At 39.8% G+C, this 16372-nt stretch overlaps 1 protein-coding gene across 1 annotated transcript in view; it reads left to right on the plus strand.

The window, feature by feature from the left end:
• pappa2 (pappalysin 2) overlaps window positions 1-16372 on the plus strand; it is a gene marked incomplete at both ends in the record, with an annotated part of 133390 nt that overhangs the window by 55649 nt on the left and 61369 nt on the right. The window contains 4 exons of the mRNA XM_079819437.1: window positions 6309-6491; window positions 9074-9377; window positions 14212-14340; window positions 14503-14588. Of these exons, the coding sequence (XP_079675563.1) occupies window positions 6309-6491; window positions 9074-9377; window positions 14212-14340; window positions 14503-14588 (702 nt within the window). The remainder of the gene's footprint in view (window positions 1-6308; window positions 6492-9073; window positions 9378-14211; window positions 14341-14502; window positions 14589-16372) is intronic.

The following is a 16372-nucleotide window of genomic DNA, read 5'->3' on the forward strand; positions in this document are numbered from 1 at the left end:
GTTTTATGACATATTTCTCCTGGAGTGCCTTGAACGCGCATCTATTTCGCTTCAAACGCTCAATTTGTATGCGCGTCCAATTCACTGTGAATGGATTCAAAATGTTCAAGCGTCCGACTAGACACAGTAGACGTGATTTTGATGCTCTATCCGCGTCCGGTGTGAAGGCAGCATAAGGCGGCTTTCGGAGAAGGAAGAGAGCGGAGACCTGGTTAAGGTTGCTGAAAGAAGGAAGGATGACACGCTCACAGATCTTGCCGCATTGCTTTTCCCTGCGGGATCATTACACCACATCTGATACAGTCATTAATTCTCCAGTGTGTGGAGGCCCTCGCTCTGTTTATCTGACCAATTGAGTTTTATGGTTTGCCTTGGCCTGCTGCTGTTTACCCAGTACACATCCACACATGTGAGGCCACGCTGGGTGCAAAGCAGCGCTTCTGCTGTCTGTCTCTCTCTTGACCTGCAGTGCAGTTTAATCTATCATTGTAAAAGCGTTCGGAGGCAGGGAGTTCACATGGCCTGACAGAAACGCTTGTGCTCTGCACATCAATACCCAGAAGGGTTGTGCCAGTATTTTGCCGCACAAGTGTCTGACTTATTAATGAGCCCCCAATCAGGCTGTATTTATCTCCTTGCTATGCAAATGATATTTGTTATAGCTTGTGTATAATTATAATCTTTCTAAACAATGGATATATTTGCCAGGAGCAATTAACAACACTGTTGTGTGTGCAGAGAGCAGGCTGAGATTCTTGAGTACATTTTCTGGTGAAAACGAACAAGTCAGTATAAAAAAGCGTATAACCTGACTTCTGTCAGCAACACTATCATCAAAGACGATTGACAATGAGCATTCAGTTTGGATTGCAGGTATGGGCAAGAACTCCCTGTGCGAAGAGCCCACATAATGTATTGCATCCATCCATCATAAAAGTGCATCTTTCCACCATAAAAGTACATCCATCCATCATAAAAGTGCATCCATCCATCCATCATAAAAGTGCATCCATCCATCCATCATAAAAGTGCATCTATCCATCATAAAAGTGCATCTTTCCATCATAAAAGTGCATCTATCCATCATAAAAGTGCATCCATCATAAAAGTGCATCTATCATCATAAAAGTGCATCTATCCATCATAAAAGTGCATATATATATATCATAAAAGTGCATATATCTATCATAAAAGTGCATCTATCCATCATAAAAGTGCATCTATGACCACATATGATGAATAGATGCACTTTTATGATGGATGCACTTTTATGATAGATAGATGCACTTTTATGATAGATAGATGCACTTTTATGATGGATGGATACACTTTTATGATGGATGCACTTTTTTGATGGATGGATACACTTTTATGATGGATGCACTTTTATGATGGACAGATGCACTTTTATGATGGATAGATGCACTTTTATGATGGATAGATGCACTTTTATGATGGATGCACTTTTATGATGGATAGATGCACTTTTATGATGGATGCACTTTTATGATGGATAGATGCACTTTTATGATGGATGGATGCACTTTTATGATGGATAGATGCACTTTTATGATGGATAGATGCACTTTTATGATGGATGCACTTTTATGATGGACAGATGCACTTTTATGATGGATAGATGCACTTTTATGATGGATAGATGCACTTTTATGATGGATGGATACACTTTTATGATGGATGCACTTTTATGATGGATAGATGCACTTTTATGATGGATAGATGCACTTTTATGATGGATGGATGCACTTTTATGATGGATGCACTTTTATGATGGATAGATGCACTTTTATGATGGATAGATGCACTTTTATGATGGATAGATGCACTTTTATGATGGATAGATGCACTTTTATGATGGATGCACTTTTATGATGGATGCACTTTTATGATGGATAGATGCACTTTTATGATGGATAGATGCACTTTTATGATGGATGCACTTTTATGATGGATAGATGCACTTTTATGATGGATAGATGCACTTTTATGATGGATAGATGCACTTTTATGATGGATGCACTTTTATGATGGATAGATGCACTTTTATGATGGATAGATGGACTTTTATGATGGATAGATGCACTTTTATGATGGATGCACTTTTATGATGGATGCACTTTTATGATGGATAGATGCACTTTTATGATGGATGCACTTTTATGATGGATGCACTTTTATGATGGATAGATGCACTTTTATGATGGATAGATGCACTTTTATGATGGATGCACTTTTATGATGGATAGATGCACTTTTATGATGGATAGATGCACTTTTATGATGGATGCACTTTTATGATGGATAGATGCACTTTTATGATGGATAGATGCACTTTTATGATGGATAGATGGACTTTTATGATGGATAGATGCACTTTTATGATGGATGCACTTTTATGATGGATAGATGCACTTTTATGATGGATAGATGGACTTTTATGATGGATAGATGCACTTTTATGATGGATGCACTTTTATGATGGATGCACTTTTATGATGGATAGATGCACTTTTATGATGGATGCACTTTTATGATGGATGCACTTTTATGATGGATAGATGCACTTTTATGATGGATAGATGCACTTTTATGATGGATGCACTTTTATGATGGATAGATGCACTTTTATGATGGATGCACTTTTATGATGGATGGATGCACTTTTATGATGGATAGATGCACTTTTATGATGGATGCACTTTTATGATGGACAGATGCACTTTTATGATGGATAGATGCACTTTTATGATGGATGCACTTTTATGATGGACAGATGCACTTTTATGATGGATGGATGCACTTTTATGATGGATGCACTTTTATGATGGATGCACTTTTATGATGGATAGATGCACTTTTATGATGGATAGATGCACTTTTATGATGGATGCACTTTTATGATGGATAGATGCACTTTTATGATGGATGGATGCACTTTTATGATGGATAGATGCACTTTTATGATGGACAGATGCACTTTTATGATGGATGGATGCACTTTTATGATGGACAGATGCACTTTTATGATGGATGGATGCACTTTTATGATGGATGGATACACTTTTATGATTGATAGATACACTTTATGATGGATGGATGCACTTTTATGATGGATGGATGCACTTTTATGATTGATGGATGCACTTTTATGATGGATGGATGCACTTTTATGATTGATGGATGCACTTTTATGATGGATGCACTTTTATGATTGATAGATGCACTTTTATGATGGATGCACTTTTATGATTGATGGATGCACTTTTATGATGGATGGATGCACTTTTATGATTGATGGATGCACTTTTATGATGGATGGATGCACTTTTATGATTGATGGATACACTTTTATGATTGATAGATGCACTTTATGATTGATGGATACACTTTTATGATTGATAGATGCACTTTATGATTGATGGATACACTTTTATGATTGATAGATGCACTTTATAATGGATGGATGCACTTTTATGATGGGAAGATGCACTTTTATGATTGATTGATGCACTTTTATGATGGACAGATGCACTTTTATGATGGATAGTGCAAGAAGTTGCCAATGAGAACTTAATTCAGTATTCGCCCGCTGTGAGAAGAGGCTTTCTTAGATTTAAGTCTTAAGTCTTTACTGAATTCGAATTGAATTCTCTTCTTGTTTTTGAATATTTAAATGGGCAAGGCTTAAAAACATGTGCAGATGATGATCTTGATGCAGCACTGGCTCGATCAGGACAGTGGCAGTCCGCATTCTGGAGCCCTGCATTTAGATCTAGCGTGTCAAATCTCTTTACATGGCATGGATCAATGCTGAACACTCCCAGAATGCCAGATTGCAGCGTTCCCCATATCTGATCACTGAGATATGAACCACAGAGGCGCTGATCGTTTGTTCAATAAACGTCGCTATCAGTGGGAACGGTTGATTCTTACTGATGTGTTTTGTGTAAGATCTGCCCCTGGACTCCTGAGATTACTTTCCCCCGTCTTGCTTCTGTTCTCCAGGCCACCGAGGACATTAGCTCTTAGTTTAATAAATTATTTTGTGAGCCCTGTCTGTCCCAATTAAGGCGCCAATCTGTCTCCTTTGCCAAGTTGCACCTGGGTCTTACAGTCGATTGAGGTCTGGGGAAATGTGCTTCACATCCATTGCCAAGACATGTGGTTTTTCCCAGACACTCTCTCTCTGTTTTCCCTTTCACTCGGGTTCTCCCTCTTTGCCTCCCATCCTGTCTTTTTGTGAAAATTGTCATAACAAGATGGAAGATTCAAAAGATTAAATGGTTGTTCATAATAAACACACAGAATAGCTTGATTCCTAAACCCAGTGGACGGCCTGCGGAGGAAGCATTTAAAGGTGAGCTCCTCAAGCAAAAAGGTTTGCTTTTAATTATAATACAGCATTGAATACATACTTCACAAAGAAGGAAATCCCATATTTTCAACATTTACAATGAAAACATAAAGATACATTTATTTAAAGACACCCTGTGGTGAAAATCAACGTTGTTTATATGTGACCCTGGACCACAAAACCAGTCATACGGGTCAATTTTTCGAAATTGAGATTTATAGAATATATTTCTGACTTTTTATCTAATAATGAGGACTTTTAAAATCATATTTTCAACATTTAATCTTATAATTATGATTTAGCATGTCATATTTCTGACTTTTTATCTAATAATGAGGACTTTTAAAATCATATTTTCAACATTTTATCTTATAATTATGGCTTAGCAAGTCATATTTTCAACTTTTTATCTCACTATTATGACTTTTAAAATCATATTTTTGACTTTTTATCTAATAATGAGGACATTTAAAATCATATTTTCAACATTTTATCTCTTAATTATGACTTTATGATAATTGAAATGAGTTGATCAGTGATATAGTTGAATATTTAGTGTCCCCTATATTATAATAGTATAAACGATATTACTAATAATAACTAACTTTAATTAAGATTTTTTTTGATCAAATGAATGCAACCTTGTGAGAATAAGTTAAATTCATAAGTCTACACCATTGATGTGTATTTTCTCCTAGAAACTGGCCAAAAAAATAGACTTTAATTGAAATCGCTGGTGTTTCTTATGTCTTAAACTACCTTTTAACCAATCACGTCAACATTCGGCGGCTTTAGCATATCATGAACTATTCTCTGAAGCCGAGGAGTCTCAAGAGAAGCTGGTTATCCTGCTAGATGCACTTTTATGATGGATAGATGCACTTTTATGATGGATAGATGCACTTTTATGATGGATAGATGCACTTTTATGATGAATAGATGCACTTTTATGATGGATGGATGCACTTTTATGATGGATAGATGCTCTTTTATGATAGACAGATGCACTTTTATAATGGACAGATGCACTTTTATGATGGATGGATGCACTTTTATGATGGATAGATGCACTTTTATGATAGACAGATGCACTTTTATGATGGATAGATGCACTTTTAGGATGGACAGATGCACTTTTATGATGGATAGATGCACTTTTATGATGAATAGATGCACTTTTATGATGGATGGATGCACTTTTATGATGGATAGATGCTCTTTTATGATGGATAGATGCACTTTTATAATGGATAGATGCACTTTTATAATGGATGGATGCTCTTTTATGATGGATTGATGCACTTTTATGATGGATAGATGCACTTTTATAATGGATAGATGCTCTTTTATGATGGATAGATGCACTTTTATGATGGATGGATGCACTTTTATGATGGATGGATGCACTTTTATGATGGACAGATGCACTTTTATGATGGACAGATGCACTTTTATGATGCCATATAGCAGGTGAATTATGTATATGATCTATATTACGATGTTATGATGAACTATATGCCTTTCTCCACTGACGTTCTGAGTTGAGCGTTTCTAAGGAGGCTGATTGTTAGAAGGCGAATGTGAGCATGGTTTGTGTAACATCGTCATATTAATCATAATTACATAACTAATCATATTAAGTACCGTTAAATGTCCGACGTTGCAGAGCGAGACGTTAAACGCATTAGCATTCGGATGCATCGACTTGTATACGAGCCGGTATAATTCTCCCTCTAGATAGTGTCCAGGCCACTATTGTGTCAAAGTTTTTGAATGCATTGCTTTGGAAATGCTGTTTTAGGGCTAATATGCCAGTTTTATTGCAATAAATTATCTCATCCTCCCAGGTGTATGTCCCATTTGCCAAAAAGATCCTTAGCTTTTGATGGCGAGTCTCTGGCTCTGGATGAGGTTTGCATGTGTGTTTGTGCAGGAGCCCCTGATGTGGACCAGCCCTGTGAGCCCAGCATGCAGGCCTGGAGCCCTGAAGTCAACCTGTACGAGCCCAACATGACCAGCCCATGCCCCCAGCCTGAGGGATGCCTTCTGGAGCTGCTCTTCCTCCACCCGGTGCTCCCGGACAGCCTGACCATCTGGATCACCTACACCTCAGCCAGTGAGTAAAGTCTGATAGCAGGACTCTAAAAACGTTCAGTACGGTTGATTAAAGCTACACTGTGTGATATTTTCCCCCATCTAGTGGTGAACTTGTATATGAACTTCTTAAGTGAATGTTAGTTTCTGTTCCTCTCAATTCCGATTTCGTTTTAACTCCTACGGTGGCCGTAGGACTAAATCTTGGACTAAATCTTGGACTATTTAGTCCAAGATTAATATGGCTTCCAGTTCGACCTCGTCCACATTCGACACGGTGCCATCGAGTGTTAAAACGCGAAAGGCAAAGCTTGAATTTACGGGAATGTCCCTCTTTGGCTAATGTACTTTCAAGATGGAGGGGCAACATGGCGACCCGCATTCGAACCCTCACCCGTATGTATTTACAATGGCATATTATAAACTTACGAGAATACTTTATTACTTGAAAGAAGTAAATAGACATTAATGAGCACATATATTTTTGAAAGAACTAAGTGTTTTTAGCTAAGAATAAACTAAAAAAATTCCACAGTGTAGCTTTAATTTTTGGACGGAAATTAATATTTTTATTCTGCACATTAATAAAATTGATCATAAGTGTCAGTTCTACTTTTACATTTCTATTTCTAAAAAGTAAAATATCTATTCATCACCCTGAATCTTTTTTTTTTAAATCAAATAGCAGCACATCTGTTTTCAACATTAATAACACTAAGACATATTTCTTGTGATTTCTGAAGGATCATGTGACAGTGAAGTCTGGAGTAATGGCTGCTGAAAATTTGATCACAGGAATAAATTACACTGCTATATCAGGCATAACATTATGACCGGTGAATAACACTGATGATAGTGGGTGGGATATATTAGGTAGCAAGTGAACATTTTATCCTCAGAGTTGATGTGTTAGAAGCAGGAAAAATGGGCAAGATTAGGATTTGAGCGAGTTTGGCCAGATTGTGACGGCTAGAAGACTGGGTCAGAGCATCTCCAAAACTGCAGCTCTTGTGGGGTGTTCCCGGTCTGCAGTGGTCAGTCTCTATCAAAAGTGAAGGACAAGTGGAGAACCGGCCACAGGGTCACGAAGGACCAATGGAGAACCGGCCACAGGGTCATGAAGGACCAGTGGAGAACCGGCCACAGGGTCATGGAGGACCAGTGGAGAACCGGCCACAGGGTCATGATGGACCAGTGGAGAACCGGCCACAGGGTCATGAAGGACCAGTGGAGAACCGGCCACAGGGTCATGAAGGACCAGTGGAGAACCGGCCACAGGGTCATGGAGGACCAGTGGAGAACCGGCCACAGGGTCATGAAGGACCAGTGGAGAACCGGCCACAGGGTCATGGAGGACCAGTGGAGAACCGGCCACAGGGTCACGAAGGACCAATGGAGAACCGGCCACAGGGTCATGAAGGACCAGTGGAGAACCGGCCACAGGGTCATGAAGGACCAGTGGAGAACCGGCCACAGGGTCATGAAGGACCAGTGGAGAACCGGCCACAGGGTCATGAAGGACCAGTGGAGAACCGGCCACAGGGTCATGGAGGACCAGTGGAGAACCGGCCACAGGGTCATGAAGGACCAGTGGAGAACCGGCCACAGGGTCATGGAGGACCAGTGGAGAACCGGCCACAGGGTCATGAAGGACCAGTGGAGAACCGGCCACAGGGTCATGGAGGACCAGTGGAGATCCGGCCACAGGGTCATGGAGGACCAGTGGAGATCCGGCCACAGGGTCATGAAGGACCAGTGGAGAACCAGCCACAGGGTCATGAGGACCAGTGGAGAACTGGCTACAGGGTCATGGAGGACCAATGGAGAACCGGCCACAGGGTCATGAAGGACCAGTGGAGAACCGGCCACAGGGTCATGAAAGACCAGTGGAGAACCGGCCACAGGGTCATGGAGGACCAGTGGAGAACCGGCCACAGGGTCATGAAGGACCAGTGGAGAACCGGCCACAGGGTCATGAAGGACCAGTGGAGAACCGGCCACAGGGTCATGAAGGACCAGTGGAGAACCGGCCACAGGGTCATGGAGGACCAGTGGAGAACCGGCCACAGGGTCATGGAGGACCAGTGGAGAACCGGCCACAGGGTCATGGAGGACCAGTGGAGAACCGGCCACAGGGTCATGAAGGACCAGTGGAGAACCGGCCACAGGGTCATGAAGGACCAGTGGAGATCCGGCCACAGGGTCATGGAGGACCAGTGGAGAACCGGCCACAGGGTCATGGGCAGCCGAGGCTCATTGATGCCCGTGTGGTCCGATCAAACAGACGAGCTACTGGAGTTCAAACTGCTCAAGAAGTTAATGCTGGTTCTGATAGAATGATAGAGTCCATGCCACAACGCGTCAGGGTGTTTTGGCAGCAAAAGGGGACCAACACAATATTAGGTCATAATGTTATGCCTGATTGGTGTATATATATATATATATACATTTTGAGTGTGTGTGATTGTTTTTTTGTTGTTAAAAAGCCTAACCAGGGACTGGGGCTGCAAATCAGCCTTTGGCTAGAAGCCTGTATGTGAAGCATTAAAATTGCAATGTTTTTCTGCATAAAAACTAATAAATAAATCTTCTGTTTTTCCACAGATCAAAAAGCAATTGCTAATATCATGTTCATAATGGAGAATGACGAGTCGATCCACACAGGTCCCCAGCATGCTTTCTGTGATATTCCTTTGACACTCCATACACACACTAGTAAGAGGGTCAAGGCCATTAAAATCTCCACCTTTGACAAGAAGCTTGAGATTGATGCTGTTTTGCTGACCTCGCGACCCCAAAATCCTCTGTGCTCTGGCTGCCGCCCCCTTCTCTACAGAGTGCTCAGAGATCCACCAATCAGAGAGGACCGGCGTCCCGTCGTCGTCACACAGCCCACATACACTGACAGGTAGGAATTGACATGCTTTTTATTTCGTATTAAAGTAAAGACTGCTTTTTGAAATATTTAGTGAGCCACAGGGGCGATTCTAGGATTTTCATTTTTGGGAACTACTATAATGTAACACTTTAGTTTATGGTCCAATTCTCACTATTAACTAGTAGCTTAATATTATTGGCTGTTTATTATTACTTATACTTATAAAGCAAATATTAATGGCTTATCCCACATGTGAGGTAGTTAGGGGTGTTCGAGGACATACTTTCTATAATCTACATATATGCAGATGTTCTGAACGCCAAAAAATTACACAACAACAGCTTGAAAACCATGTCAATGGGCAGATATTACTGATAAAGTTTTTCCATTTTCGTCAGTGAAGAAAGTAAACATATGTTTAACTGATATTTATGTTTTATGAATGATCGTAGACATGTTAATTTACTGAAGGCTACCAGGAGAACTAGGTAACTAAGTTTATTCAATTAATTCACAATATGCACACATTCATTACTAATCTTATGCCCAATACAGGCTGAAAAAAGTTGAGCTTTTTTATTTACTGAATGCTACACATGGAATTATATTAATTTACAATATGCACACATTCATTACTAATATTACTTTGTTAATATTTATTGTTCGTTAATCACATTATGAATCACATTGCATAGGCCTATTTCAAATCAAAATGGTGAAACTAGACAAAAGTTTATTAATTTGCCTGAATATTTTTAGCCTCAGCAGCTTCTGTGAACATAAACCCCGCCTACTCTGATTTGATTGGTTTTCTCAAATATTTTGGCATTAACGAGCGGTGACAGACCAATGAGAGCTCAGATCAACACACACATTTTTTTAGGGGGGCTGGGCAGAAAACTGCTTTTTCAAATAATGTCTTTGTCATGTTTTTATTGCATTTCTGATTGATTTAGGATATTTCTTTGGAAGTATTGTTTTTATATGTGGCTTAAGTATAAATGCTGAGCATTTCTAAAACTGTCATCGAATTGTAAAGTGTTGGGCAACGGTTTTCGATGCAACTCCTGAAAAAATAATTTCCACAGCCAACACAACAAGAAGAATAGCAATATCATCAGATTTGACATTGTCATTAGCCATTCATTTTACAAGTATCAACGCGTAGCCAATTTCTGTTCAGTTCTTGTCACATTTTATTCTGCTTGTTCCAATAGAAATTCATCAACTGGGCACTGGATTGTTGTTCAAGCGCTTGCAATAGGTCAAAATGTCCAGAGATTAATAGTGTGGATCAGAGAATGTAACATATCCAGAAAAGTTCCTTCCACAAGTCCTGAAAGCTCCGAAAGATGGAAACCCTACTGGGAATTGAGCTATGTGGATAGGGAAAGGAAAGAAAGACGGATTGTATCAGAGAGAGAGAGAGAGAGAGAGAGAGAGAGAATGGTACAATGAAACCCTAGAATATAAACCAAATGTGACCGCTTTACCCGTAGAATCTGTAAACACCCGTGGCTGTTTGTAGCTGCTCTAAAATGGTTTCCAATCTCTGGCTGAAGGGAGAAGTGCACTCAGAGCAGTAAATGAGAGACCTGACATTTGGCATGGGAGACAAAAGAGTGACAAGGAGAAGAGGGGAAAATGGGAGTGGGATTAAACAGGGTTATGTGGGAAAGTGTGCTACAGTGCCACCATGAGGTCTGCAGCAAAAACAAAGCACTTCCCATGCATTGGGCAGGATAATGAAGTGAAGGGAGGATCATTACCCTCAGGAGGAGCCATAATAAATAATATATGAGCCGTTTTATTTTCCATTCATTTTATATGAATGCGGTTTCACCATGATTTAGGGCACACATCCTTATTATGTATGTTATTTCTATGATTTTGTTATAGTAAACATAAATAGTGATGCTTTGGGCAATGTTCTGCTGGGAAACCTTGGGTCCTCCATCATGTGGATGTTCCTTTGACCCGTCTCACCTACCTAAGCATTGTTGAGCCCATGTCCAGCCTTTCATGGAGACGGTATTCCCTGTGTGTGTGTGGCTCTTTCAGCAGATAATGCGCCGCCACAAAGCACAAATGCTTCAAGGTCCCGTTTTTCGTGTTTTTTTGAAGCTTTGATTGTGTTTACAGTGTGCAATATAACATGTGTTCATGTTTCGCGTGTAAAAAAACACAGTATTTTTCACACAATTTACTTATCTGTATACTGCTGTTTTCACTGTCCTCAAAACGGCTCGAAAGATTTCCCTGTTCTATGAAGTCCCTCCTTCAGAAACACGTAACGAGTTCTGATTGTGCCAGCGGTTCCCGTGTTGTGATTGGACAGCAGCTTAGCTCACGCAGAGCGCACGTTACCGGAAAGGTCGCGCCTCTCACCATAACGGGGATGCATGCGCTCAATGATCTCTAAGTACAGCGGCCCTGGGAAAGCCAAACAAAGGTGATTTGACTCCGGGATGAAAATAACAGCGTCTCGACGACATGGCGACAAACCAACTATACAAACGCAACCGAACGCAACACTTCCTCTTCTCCACGCGGGAGCAACAAGACCACGCCCCCTTTTTCGCGTACTCTTGTGGGCGGAGTTTTAGTCAACAAACTGTTCTACTGACGTCATTAAAGCAGGAAATACAGGGATGTAGAACAAACCAGCCGTTCGCTGTAGGCTTTGAAAGGGAACTTCTGTTAAATAAAATATCTCGCTTGGCGTTGAACTTTGAGCTTTATAATTTTACAGGTATTATGTATGCTCTAACAGCAACATTACACACTAAATAAAGTTTGAAAAATGGGATCACGAAGAACAGGACCTTTCAGGAATGGTTTGAGGAGCACAACAACCAGTTTGAGTCCAAATTCCCCAGATCTCAATCCAATCGAGCATCTGTGGGATATGCTGGACAAACAAGTCCGATCCATGGAGGCTCCGCCTCACAACTTACAGGACTTAAAGGATATGCTGCTAACATCTTGGTGCCAGATACCACAGCACACTTTCTAGAGGAGTCGTCAATAGGGGATTGTTATTTTATTTTCCATAAATTAAAAAAGATTCATTATTTCTTGCAATAACTTTGGTAAGAGGGTTGATTCGTACAAGAATCCAACTCTATAATATTTATACTTTTGTTGCCAAACTTAAGAATCGCTTATTAGATTAGATTATTTGCTTGTTATGCTGTAAAAATAGTCTATTTACAGACATTTGATGCGTTTAAGCTCAAGTGTGCTATGTTCTCCTTAGTCACAGAGATGAAGATTTTAAGAGACTAATGGCTATTTTAGTGCACAATTGTCAAGAAAAATATGTTGTACCTTACCAGACGAGATCTTGTGCTGTAGGTCACTGCCTCTCTCTATAACTGGCTGTGCTACGAAGAGAGAAATATAACTTTATCACTTGCACAGAATCCTTCATCGGATCTCCCTTTGTGACTTCGGAACAATAGCTTTAAGTAGTCTCTCTCCCCTTCCCTGTCCCTGGAAGTAATCCATAATTAATAAGGGCAATTTGTTGAGTAATAAGACCCGCTGGAGAAAGTAGATGATGCTCAGTTAGCTAGGCATCCTCTTACCGCCAGCCGGAAAATGACTGAAATCAAACAAGCCTTGGCAATCATGGTGAGACTCTTTTTATAGGGTCATTGAATCAGTTCAGATCGATAGCCTGAGGAACATCACAGTGGGACATGCAGTGATACCCTCAACATTAAAAGGTCGTTTCCATTTTGAACAAGGTTAGATTCGAGATCACCCTGAGAATAAATATATCTCAGATCAAGTATAACTGCTGCATGTTTTAAATTCATACTGTGCGTTCAAGCAATAGAGCTGCATATACAGTATACACTATATTGCCTAAAGTTTTGGGACACCTGCCTTTACATGCTTCAGCTCTTCTGGGAAGGCTTTCCTCCAGGTTTAGGAGTGTGTTTATGGGGATTCTTCATTTGTGATGTTGGGCGAGAAGGCCTGACTCTCAGTCTCCGCTCTAATTCATCCCAAAGCTGTTCTATCGGGTTGAGGTCAGGACTCAAGTTCCTCCACACCAAACTCGCTCATCCATGTCTTTATGGAGCGACGCTTTGTGCACTGGAGCATGCTGGGACAGGAAGGGGCCGTCCCCAAACTGGTCCCACAAAGTTGGGAGCATGAAATTGTCCAAAATGTCTTGGTGAAGCATTAAGAGTTCCTTTCTCTGGAACTAAGGGGCCAAGCCCTCAAAAACAACCCCACCCCATAATCCCCCAGACAGTGAAGCGTGATTGGTCACTCAGAGAACACGTCTCACTGCTATAGAGTCCAGTGGCGGCGCACTTTACCCCACTGCATCCCACGCTTTGGATGAACTCAGTGAACTCACTGATTTGGAGGGGCAATATACTGTATATATAGAGAGAGTCAATTTCAGTTTTTTAAAGTTTTAGATATATGATTTTTTTTCTATTAGAGTTCAATAAACATTAAGTTACTATGGAGTAACTTCTGAGTAAAATTTTAGACACAATATTGCCAGTTACTTTATTTTTGGTGCTCCAAAAATTATAGTTCCAAAGAAAGCCACAGCAGAAATGTTGGAACAACACACAGTAGTGGTGTTTGGTGTTTTACTCCTGAATGATTCAGTGTTTTAACAAATCGTTTAAAGGAAAGATTCAGTGACTTGTAAAGACAGTCGCTTGTTTTGCTCCAAGCTTTTGAACGAATTGGTTGAATGAACGACTATTGACTTGCAGGAAGTGTGACTGAAAAATCTCCACTTTTTACTTTTTAATGTTCTCAGCACTTGCTCATCACTTTACTAACTATGTATATATTTCTGATTGTGTTTGCATTTGTTTGTTTATAGTGATGTGCAGAGGGATGTTCAGTACCTGTACAGGATCCAGGTGGAGTCGGACGGTTTGTTCAGTGAACTTTCCCCAGGCTTGGTTTATACTCATGGAGAACATTTCTGTGGTGATGGCACACTACAGGGGTCAGTATAAACCTATTGGGCCTGTCAGAGGCGTTGCATGTTATGTGCTTTAGTCACTATTAAAGAATGTTTCATATTTTTGAGTGTTTGTTTGAGTCTTTCGTGTTTTGAAGCAGAGCCAAAGAACTTCCACATATTTCATAACTCTCTTTCCCCCCACAGGACTGAGGATTGTGATGACGGGAATCTCTTAGATGGAGACGGCTGCTCAAAAAAATGCCATGTTGAAGCAGGTTTCAAGTGTCATGGTGAGTCACGCCGGCCAAAACAAACACTCTCACTGTCCACTGAGAACTCTGGCCCCACAACAGAAGCACCAGAAACTTCCACACGGCATAATAAACCAGGGCAATAATCATAACCAGCTCGCAAAACAAAACAAACCAAGCCAAAACAATACAATATTCCCGTCTCCTGTAAACTCGGATTCTTCTGCTAATGTTTTTCTCTCTCAGACTGAATTCAATGAGCCTGCGTGTCTTTATTTTCTGCTCCCATTCCCAAAAAATATAAATGCCCTTTACATTTTAAGCATTGTGCAATATTATATCTTGAGTATTCCTTCTGAAAAGCATTATGAATTACTTGAAAAGACAAATTCCTGAATCTTTTAACAGACTATCTGTGATCAGATTTAATATTGCCAAAATCAAAATCTTCAGAATCAGAAACTGGACAAACAAACTTTTACTTCAACAGAAAAGTTTATTGTTGCATATTATATAGCATAATACAGAAATCCCTAATGACTTTAAGGCGCATCATGATATTTAATATCCTGTATACATTATGTGTACACTCTCAGAAAAAAGGTACAATGGAGGTACAATTTGTGTTCCTTGGGGAACAAAACATATAACTGTACCTTTAAAGGTACTCAATTGGTCCAATTATACCATTGTTTTCCACAGCAGGGCACGTTCGGTCCTAGAGAGCCGCTGTCCTGCAGAGTTTGGCTCCAACCCTGAGAGACGTCTATAGAAGCTCTTATTGAGAATTAGCAGAGGTTTAGATGTTGATGTTTTATTGAAAATGTTTGGTCACCATTATGGAGATCAGTGTTTTTTTAGTTGGGCTGTTTGACTCTTGGCTTTTTATGTTAGTTTGTGGTTTTTGATACAGTGTTAACAAAACACATAATCTGTTCAAATCAAAAGAATCCATAAAAAAAATATCATGAAGAAAAATGTTTGATTGAAGTCATCAATGACTAAAAATATTAATAAATAATATTCACCAACAATACTTTCTTGTCACAGATCAGACATTCTGAATTTTTGAACACATTCTAGGGGAAATAATTTAAGACGCACACAAATATCAAGAATCAGCATATGAATCTCAACAATGGTGACATACTTAATGCTACAATGCATGATGGGAGTTTTATACTGTGGTGGTTTAGTAGGGTTGGAGCTAAACTCTGCAGGACATCAGCTCTCTAGGACCGAACTTGCCTACACTCTAAAAATGCTGGGTTAAAAATAACCCAAGTTGGGTTGAAAATGTACTAACCCAGCATTTGGGTTGTTTTAACCCAGCGGTTGGGTTAAATGTTTGCTTAAAACAACCCAATTTGCTTTTTTAGAGTGTACCCCTGACTTACAGGGACAAAAATGTATCCTTAATTGTCCCACCCCAGTGACGGCCACTTGTACCTTAAAAGGTACAATTTTGTACTCTTGTTTTATGAGAGTGTATATGAAAATGTCTATTTTCATTATGTTGTAATATTTCCTGTATTTACTGCATGAACTAACGGGATGTTTAGCATTATTGTGTCTTTACAGTAGTCAGTCGTAGAAATGAACGTGTTAACTTAAATATAAAAGCTCCAAGAAATAACAGACACTACTGTTAAAAAAGTTTGGGGTCAGTATTATTATTATTATTTGAAAGAAAATAATACTTTTATTCAACAAGGGTACAATCAACATCATGTTAAAAAATATTTATCTTCAACATAAATGCTGAAGTTCTTTTTAACTTTATTTTCATAAAATAAAATAATAATAATGAAAAAATAATCACA

This window comes from Gobio gobio, assembly GCF_949357685.1.
Source record: "Gobio gobio genome assembly, chromosome: 6".
In the NCBI taxonomy this organism is placed as follows: Eukaryota; Metazoa; Chordata; class Actinopteri; order Cypriniformes; family Gobionidae; genus Gobio; species Gobio gobio.